A 9,932-nucleotide genomic window follows, 5' to 3' on the forward strand; every position below is an offset into this window, starting at 1 on the left:
ATGGTACTGAATGCACTGTCACTGCTATTAGACTGTTATTAGTCATGCATTCATGCATAAAGCAGCATTTTAGTGCTGATAAGGCTGCGACTAAGCACTGCTTTTATTATTATTCATTGATACGCTGATTAGTTTTTCAGTTATAGAATCACTTGGTTTGGACAAAGTCAGAAGAACAGGCCAAACATCAAAATGACTAAAATAAATGCTTGAATCATTGAAAAGTCGGAAACTGGAAATCTTTGACATTTTCACATGAAAAAGTACTTCTGACACTTGTCTAAAAATGTTAATTGTGTGTGTATATATATTTATGTATTGTTGGGTAGTTAAATCTATACAGAATAGATGGATAGGTGCAAAGAAATTAATCAAGTAACTCACATTTTTACTTCTGTGCACCACCTGAACAAATGTCCGTAGTTATAGTCCACAGCTGCCACAGAAAGGATCAAAATCTAAGAAAGCCAAACAGTTTAATCAATGTCATGTTTCGTTCCTGCTTTTCATTTCTTTTAGTTGTGTATATTTGTGTCTCTGCATGATGGAAGAAACAGCACATCAGCTGAGTCAGCTGAGATGCAGACACAGTACCGTATACATGTTTTAATTCATGGCCGAACAGAAGATAACAGCGCGTGTTACCTGAACATGTGGGAACAAGTTACCACCTGGCCTGGAGTCATTAATCATTAGATGGATGGATGATGCAACAGCAGGCTGCAGTCAGATGGGAAACTACAGCAGCTGCTGGATCTCAGGTCTGAATCACAACTCGGTGCCCAAGAGGCCGAAAAGTGACCACGGTAGGACTGAAACAATTAGTCGACTGGTGAGAGATGCCTCCTTGGGGTTTAACAAGCTATTATAGGCCTTTTGTTCACTATACTCTATTTTCATTTAGAATTACTGATAATGAAAATAATCATTGGCTGAAGGCTGAGACGTCATGTTCTGAGTGGGTTGACCTTCTGCAGCATTTCTACTCACGACCTTGATGTGTAGGCATGAAGCACATCGCTGATAGTGGGATATTTAGTTGTTGCTTGTGGTCTCTGTTTATACAAGAACTGTGATTGAATCTGTCCCTCCATCACTGTGATAATTTTCTGATTTGGGACTTTGCAGCCTAATAAATCATGGCTCACGTTCATTTTGCAGTGTGGCTATTAAAACCCAATAAATCTACACAGTTGATATTATTGGACAATTTTAGCTTGTCCAATGAATTCACATCGCTGCAACTAATGCTATAAGAAGTTAGAGGTCATGTATCTATCAGAGACTTTATATTGTGGATGGATCCCCTTAGATATATTTTACATATATATGAGTAATTTTTAACCCTCAGATTTGAATGTACTGAATGAGTATGTGGATGACGGTGAGCATCACACGGTTTTCTGCTGTTGCCTCCTTTGCAGGTTTCAATGTGTAACAGAAACTTGGTATACAGTATATAAATGAATCTTTAAACAGTATTAAACATAAAACATTAACCACTGTATAGCAATGGTCAACATGAACTCTTTCACTTTTTGCAGCTACACAACCATCACAGGTCGATGGACAGGGTTCACCAAAGCAACTTAAAAATCATCAAATCACTCAGCAGCACAGAGGAATAAAACTGTGACTGTGTTGATGCATAAAAGAATCTCTGTATACATAATTACAGTCATCGTTTTACAGTAGGAATGTTTGGAGAGATTAACTGCTGGATGATTAAATCAAACACGCCATCTGATTTTGTGCAAACCAGTTTTCACTGTGTGTTTGTGTTGTTTCAACAGACGGTGACCTTAAAGTGAAACACAATAAAAATGCATTTTTGCTTCTAACCACTGCTGAGTGTCCACAAAGAGAAGTGAAGGTCAGAGCTGCTGATCACAGGAGCCACCTGGTGGCTAAGACTCCACTCTGGTGGTCACAGCGGCAAAAATAAGACAACAGATGTTACAATAATGGATTTTCATGTAAGTTCAGTTTATTGAAAATAGCAGTTAAGATAGTATGCCACTCATATTGTATGTCCATGACTGACTGGTTGGATATTGTCAATGAGAACTGTACTGCCTACAGCTATTTGAGCACAGATGATTGTAATATAAAACTGTAGTTTAAACCCTGACACAAGCAACGAGAGGTTTTTCTGTCACACTAACAGAATTTGCTGTACAGAAGCACAAGACCTGAAGCGAGTGGCTGCTGCTGCTGTGTTTGGTTGAAGATAAGCAGCAGTGTGCCGTGTGCAATTTACAACAATGTCTTTATTTAAATAGTTTCCTGCAGCTCTATGGAGGAGGAGCGATGCTCCAAATGAAACCAGAAATAATACATTTACAAACCAGATACACTCAAACATATTACACATTCACTTCCTATACCAGATCTTTATCTTCTTCTCACGTTTGATTTTCTTCTGCAGCTGTAAAGTCCCGTAGAGCAGAGCTTCTGCAGTGGGAGGACAACCTGAGGACAGGTGGACAAAAACAGAACAATTCTTATGTATCATCTGTATAGAAACATGAAAATAAACTCTCTATAATAATGTATTTACATATCTGGTAAGTGATGCTAAATAGCAGCATGTTTATATTCATGACGGTTGTCTGAATGATGCACTAAACAGTATGACAGCTGCCATAATTACAATCACACTGACAGAAACAAAACTTAAACATTATGCAGTTTGCTACAACTTCAATGCACATTATACTGCCAATAGTTAACCATAATTCAGGTACTTGGGGCGTTACTATAATAATACATGTATTAATGTTGTATTATAATCATTACTGCTGGTAACACGACTGCACATTTGAAAAATGAGCCTCCTATAACAGATCAGAGTTGTGGATAACATGACAATAAATTATTGCTGAGACTAAACAGTTGATTGGAAATAGAGTGGACTGGACGTGACCCACCAAAGTTTTGAGGACACAGTGATTACTATAAATCTCCTCCAAAGACCATGTGCTTTAATCTGCTGCTGTGCCAGCTTCCGCTGTTCTGTGACGGCTTTCCACAGGGTCATTTCATTCAGTTATGAGAGTACTAGTGAGGTCCATCACCGATGCTGGACAATAAGACTTTGAGCTGGTTTCAACAAGTTTGATAACTGAACCAACTGAAGTTTGGCTTTTAAATTTTAAGCAAAAAACAAGACTGACCGAGCAACTTCACGATACTTTACTAAAGCAAAAATGTGACAACGTTTTTGCCATTGGCCATCATTTTGGTATTGGTCAGCAGATGTCACTGAGAGCTATCGTGGAAACACAGAACAAGTAGTTCAAAGGTAACCTGTTTTGTCTCTATTGGTCTGGTTTTGTGTAGAGTACTGTCATGTTTAAAAAAAAAAAAAAACTTCCCCAAATTGATATCACAAAGTTTTAAGTACACCATACTGTTAATTTCTATACATTATGACTATAAAGACTAATAACCCAAGCCTGTCCACATACTTTTGGCCATACAGAAAATATTGATATGTGCTACATTAAACGTAAAATATTTTCAACTGAAATTTATAAAATTATGTGAATATTTTATCCTTAAGGGAGTGCAGAAGAATCTACCTGGAACATAAATGTCCACCGGTACGATTCGGTCACAGCCTCTGACAACAGCGTAGGAATAGTGGTAGTAGCCTCCTCCATTAGCACAGCTGGAAGAGGAAAAAAATAAAGACATTCACAACTAAACTGATTCTATGTTAAGTCTGTGGTGGTGACAGTACACGGAGAACTGGTTACTAAACTGACAGTGGGAACAACAACAGACGAAAGCAGCTGAACTAAACATTCAGGAACACAGTCAACATGATCATGTGGATGCAGGATGCTTAAAGATACAAACAGATCCTGGCAGGTGTCAAGACCAGAGAAATCCTGAGCTCATCCAGCTCAGGAGATCCAGGCATGTTTTTCAGGGTTGCGATCGTTTAAATTAAGCTATTCAAAATGTCTTCCTTTTATTCATTACTCTGTGGTGTTTTGTCCTCCTCAGCCTGCTAGCGGTGAAGCCCTGCTCTGTGAAAATTTGTGCTGTTTATTGAATGTGACTGACTCAGCTGTCTCCAGCAGTAATTAATCCGTTTTCTCAAACATTCACAAAGCAGCATTTTTAGTCAACACAGACCATCTGCTGATCACATCAGCCGTCACCATCCAATGGTAACTTATGAGTTGGCTGATAGCAGGCCAAAATAAAACTTGTGTTGTCTGTTCCCAGCTAAAGATTGTCTGCGTAGGAAGAACCTCCACTCTGTAACACCACTGTAGAACTGCCAGTGTGTCTGTCGTCCAACAATTCAAACAGACTGCTATGTCTTCTGTTCAAATGATTGCTTCTTATTAATTTGAGGGAATTGTATTCTTTTAGTAACACTTTTCTAAACATCGTATCAGTAATTTAAGATGATCAGCTTTACAGTTTGGAATCGGGTGCTTCAGCGTTTTAATCAAATATCTGGTCTCTGTATCAGAGCGGCCCAACAATAAAGCGCTCAGATCAGGGGGAAAAAAACTTGATCAGTACATCCCCGGTTGGGATAAAAAGATTAGAGGAAATCTGTTCCAAAGTTAAACTTACCTTCCCATGGAAATAACGTATCTAGGTTCAGGCATCTGGTCATACACCTGTTGGATGGAAGAAGCAGTTCAGTCACTGTTATGCAATGTCTGACTAAGAACTAATCTGTAGATTCAGCTGGAGGAAGGATTCACGCCAGTCTACAAATCTACCGACAGGCTGGTCATAATCCATCCAGCATTTACACAGCTATACTGTTCTCACAGCTCCCATCCTGAGACAGAAATGTCTGACAGACAGCACTGACGGTGTCTATGAACTGTGCATAGAAACACATTTCTTCATCGTTTTTCCTCCATTTCAGAGATGAGTCAAACCTCAGACAACAGCTGTGGTGTTGACGCATCATCACTTAAACTGCACTAAAATGTAAAATGTGTGCTGTTGACGGTAGCTGTTCTTACATCCTGTTATTACAGCAGTTACCAACACAGCTACATCAGCCCTGTCCCTCCTCTCACCTTTCGCAGAGCTGGAGCCATCTTATTGGTCAGCGTTCCAGCCACAATCATGACATCGGCCTGCCTGGGACTTGCTCTGAACACAACTCCAAAGCGGTCCATGTCATAACGGGGAGCTGCCATGTGCATCATCTCCACCGCACAGCATGCCAGGCCAAAGGTCATTGGCCAGAGAGAGCTCTGAGGGGGAAGCACAGCAACAGTAAGTAAACAAAAGACTGAACAGAAACAGGAGTTACTTGTTGTACCATCCAAAACATCTTCCTACAAATGACTGTTCATCTTGTTCAAACAGATAAAGACCAGCAAGGAGTCTGTCAGAGAGAGGCCACAGAGTCATATGTGATGTTAAGTTTGAACCCCACAACAGTCAGTAGCTGTTCGAGTCCACACAGGAATGTGCATTTGCCATGTTGTTGTGATTTTTAAGATGTTCATTGTTTCAACGTGTGTTCACCTGTAGATGTGACTAATGCCCCAACACTGAGGCAGGAGCTCTGATTTGTTTGCCTCTCAAAGTTGCTGTATCTTGTCTTGAGAAGTTAAAATCATCAGTCAGACCCAGATTACAATAAACATAGACTACAGACAGGGTTTCTGCAGAAATCAGACAGAAAAATGTAATGCTTTTAATGCCATTTTAATGCTATACTGTAAAAATTTTAATGCCGCAACCGTGAACTCAACAAATTACATGGGTTTGTTTTTGTGTAAAAGATGATTTTTATTTGAAAACTGTTCCTACGTTTCACTATTTCTGAATCCGGAAACCACCCCTGACCAAATAACAATCGCTGTGCTTCGGCATGTTTACACAGATGCACATATCTGACAAATCGCAGTCTATAATTATATGTTATTATTATACTATTTATTGTCAAATATTTTTCTTGAAAACTGCAGAAATCATTTTTAATTCCACTGAGAATCTAATTTAATGATTTTAATGCCATTTAAGGCCTTAATTTTTGCTAAATCAACTTAATGACTATTAATGCTTTTTAATGCCCTGCAGAAACCCTGTACAGAGTGGCATGACCCAAAAAAACAGAAATCCACTTATAAAACATCTGACAGTCGCTCAAGTAATGGTGAAGTCAAATCACATCATGACAGAGGACACTGGTTTTATTTGCAGCTGAGTGGCTTCACACCAAATAGCCTCATTCTCAGTGGGACAAATTAGAATGTAACAGAAGTGAAAAACCCTGAACAGATTCATGAGTCTAAGCCACACATGCTGGATGTTAACACAGCCAACAGCCTCTTAGCTACTCACCCTGCGTGCCCAGTTAACCAGGTCGTCCAGCTTGGTGACGACATACTCCCCCTTGCTGCTGGCTACAGCTGCTGGTTTGGCTGCTGCCACTGCCGTGCTCTTCTCTCTCACTGGCACCACACTACAACAGAAGGAGCGGAGATTTACCATGTGCAGAGTGTTTACTAAGTGTCTATATAACAGAGTCTCTCTCATAAACTCACCTTTTGCTGGTATTGTCACTTTTAGCACTGCTGTGCAGGCTCTTCTGTTGAATGGCAAAAATTGAAATTGGCCTGTGAGATGGACAGAGGTGAGAAAAAAACATCAGCTTCAATGAAAAAGGATGATGGCAAGAAGAAAACTGAAATCGCAGTTTCAGAACATCTATGTGTTAAAACAGTCACTGAACAAATGGAGAGCACCAAAAACTGTCAGTTTTATAAGAGGACGATATCGTAATAATACGATGTGATATTTAATCATTTCATGACACTGTGTGTGATGGACAGATGGAAAGATTTCTTGGAGGAGGATACTGATTTTGTCTGAGCCTCATAAACCTTGTGATGCTTTAACAGATTAACCAGGCAGGCTGAACACTCCTGCTGCTAAAAAAAACAAAAACAACTTTACAGCAAATGTTCTCTTTGCCTTTGAGTGCAGATTGTTTCATTTTGCTTTTTCTTTCCAGTGGGATATATCCGAATTCAACAAAACAATTTAGATATTTACAAAAAACAAGTCCAAAATAAAAAATTGGGGGAGTTAGAAATAAGGTGATTCTTGTTGAGCTTTTCAGACAGCTCAATGAAAAATGTATCATTTAAAATATGCCAAGTAAATCATGTGAAGTGCATAATACTGTAGCAAGGCCAGATTAAAATATATTTAAACATGGAACAGGATCAGAAGGTTCTTACCTTGTTGAAAAAGAGCCAAAAAGGGCCAAGCGAGGCGCTGCAATAATAAAAGCAACACACAAACTTAAAGGCGTGTAATACTACTACAAATGAAGACTTATTACAAGTAAGTTGAGCTACAGATGTATTAATGTTAACTGCTGGGTTATAGACGTTGTAAACAATCATTGATTTTGTTCAAACAAAACATACGGTGTGATACAAGTAATTAGCTTTACATAAAAACAACACTGTGAGTGGCACAGAAGCTGAGAATAATAACCTCAGGTAAAAGTCTGGACATTTAATGTCTGTAAAGCATTCAGATCCTCTAAAGATCTGCCAGATATAATTTCACTAATACAACCATCTATCGCATTGCATTTAAACATTAAAGACAACAATTTCGTATTTTCTAACTATATTTTGCTGTATACAGTGCTGTTTCCTGCGTGTCCAATGTATGCTCAACTGTAGACTAACTCGTGATGATTTCTAAAAGCCTCTAACTGATACTCTTAGCTGAATAATGATTTAATGCAGCACTTCTAAAGTCACCGTCTCTTCACAAGGAGTTTGGTTGTACAATCAGGTCAAGTTGGGAATAACGACGCATGTGATTTAGTCTAAAAGCAATGCTAATAACATAACCCAAACCAAAAGACACTCTGAATGGTTTCTAAAGATGATATTCGTCGTTGTATGTGTTGGCTAATGTTGTGCTGTCAGCTGCGATTCATGCAAGTGTTGCTGTTAGCTAACCCGATTAGCCGCTAACACAGACACAGCAAGGTCAGTGTGCGCAGTCCCCAAAAGTTACAAACCAGACCACCGACAGAGTTAAACCACCGAGTAGTACACTTTTATGGCCCTTTTGATTTAAATGGTAAGAGTATCACAAGTCTAAAACCACGGCAATGCTTACTAAAAAGGGGATAGTTTTAACCAAAACATCACTTACCCACTAGAGCCGCCATCTTTGGGATCCTGGTTACGTCAAACCGCTTCCAGTGTGAGTATGAGCGCGAGCTGCTGAGGGCGCTGCTGCCACGTGACAAACACAGACTGTACAACAGTGCACACTGCAGCTGTCCGAACCAATGGACTGAGGTCTAGTAATTTCCTCCTCCACCGAGGTGACAGGCAGGGTGATCCCCTCAGCCCATTGCTTTTTGATATAGCTATTGAGCCTTGGCACAGGCAGTGAGACAGAGTGCTTTAATATCCCGTATTTTGGTTGGTGGGAGGGAGCACAAAATTAAATTTTATGCGAATGACGTTTTGATGTTCCTGTCTCACCCTGAAATATCTAGTCCGTGTCTGACTAAGCTGATCTCATCATTTAGCACCTTTTCAGGATACAAAATCAACCTAGGAAAATCAGAGGCTAGCTATGCCACTGGAAATGACAACAACAGTCCCCATTATGGCAGAGCCATTTCCTTTTCTCTGGTCCCCCTCCGATTTCCCCTACTTGGGAGTGTACATCACACCTACATATGAGCAGATGTATAAATTTAACTTTTTTCCACTTTTAGACACCATAAAGATTTGGATCACTGGGCCCCTTTACCCCTCTCCTGGTTGACAGAATTACTCTCATTAAAATGAACATTCTGCCCAGATTGCAGTACCAACTGCAAATGATCCCTATTCTTTTATCAAACAGGGTTATTAAGGTGCTGGAAGGCTGGTTAAGTGGTTTTATGTGGAGCAAAAGAAAACCCACACTCCAGATGACAAAACTTCAAATGGCAGGTTCTGATGGTGGTTTAGATGTTCCTAATGTGAGACTATATCAGCTTGCAGCTCACCTACGGGTGATAGCTGACTGGTTTAAACAAGATCCAGCCTCCATTTGGCTTGATGTAGAATCCTCTCAGTCCAAATGCCCTCTGTTTAACCTATTATATTTGAAAAATTCTGATGTAATTAAGAAGCCCTGTATAAATCCCATCACTTTAAGCACAGTTAAAGCTTAGAGATCCATTCACATCATAGAGGGTCGTGTCAACGTAACATCTCTTCTTGCTCATATCTTGGGTGGCTCAGACTTCCTGCCAGGTTGCCTACACCAAGGATTTAGAACTTGTTATACCTGTGGGCTAGCAAAACTGGGAGACTTGTTTGCTGGCCAGACTTTGCTCTCCTTTCAGCAGTTACAGCAGCGATATGGAATACAGAAGAGTGTGTTCTTCAGATATCTATAAATCAGACACTTTGTCGTAAAAGACACAACTCTAACAGCTAATAGCGCAGCCTCGTCTGTGGAAAGTGCCCTGTCTTCTCAGATGTCTATGAAACGTATTACGATTTTCTGCAAGGCGCTTATTTCCAATCTACCTCCAACCTCCCAGCCCACCAAGGAAGCTTGGGAGAGAGACCTGGGCGTCTCTATAGACGACATAGCCTGGTGGGAAGTGTGGGCACACGCTATGGACATATCTGTTTGTAACCGGACCAAATCTATTCATATTAGGATTGTGCATCGCGTCCATATTACACCTGTTCTCAAAAACAAATTGGACACTAACTCCCCCCCACTATTTTGGAAATGCAACACTGAGACTGGTGATTATGTGTACTGTTTCTGGTCATGTGCTAAACTACAGCGATATTGGCTTGATATTACAAATAAACTATCGATTAGTTTTGGTAAGTCAATACTGCAGGATCCTATGTGCTTCATAGTCGGTCTCCCCAATGTTCATA

At 40.0% G+C, this 9,932-nt stretch overlaps 1 protein-coding gene across 1 annotated transcript; it reads right to left on the reverse strand.

The window, feature by feature from the left end:
* Positions 1 to 1,965: 1,965 nt before the first annotated feature.
* On the reverse strand, positions 1,966 to 8,287 carry ndufs7 (NADH:ubiquinone oxidoreductase core subunit S7). Its single transcript, XM_022192546.2, has 8 exons — positions 8,182 to 8,287; positions 7,242 to 7,278; positions 6,543 to 6,614; positions 6,340 to 6,460; positions 5,061 to 5,240; positions 4,600 to 4,646; positions 3,585 to 3,673; positions 1,966 to 2,472 (listed from the first exon to the last, which is right to left on the reverse strand). Exons 1-8 carry the CDS (start codon positions 8,195 to 8,197, stop codon positions 2,375 to 2,377), a joined length of 660 nt encoding a protein of 219 aa, XP_022048238.1. The 5' UTR covers positions 8,198 to 8,287; the 3' UTR covers positions 1,966 to 2,374.
* Positions 8,288 to 9,932: the final 1,645 nt, after the last annotated feature.

This window comes from Acanthochromis polyacanthus, chromosome 4, assembly GCF_021347895.1.
Source record: "Acanthochromis polyacanthus isolate Apoly-LR-REF ecotype Palm Island chromosome 4, KAUST_Apoly_ChrSc, whole genome shotgun sequence".
NCBI classification, from domain to species: Eukaryota; Metazoa; Chordata; class Actinopteri; family Pomacentridae; genus Acanthochromis; species Acanthochromis polyacanthus.

Bases quoted from the DNA above. Each gene is read 5' to 3' on its own strand.
- ndufs7 (XM_022192546.2), bottom strand. The intron at 6,461-6,542 runs GTGAGTTTATGA...CTTCTGTTGTAG, and splicing joins AGTGACAATACCAGCAAAAG to TGTGGTGCCAGTGAGAGAGA. The intron at 5,241-6,339 runs GTGAGTAGCTAA...CTTCCCCCTCAG, and splicing joins TGGTTAACTGGGCACGCAGG to AGCTCTCTCTGGCCAATGAC.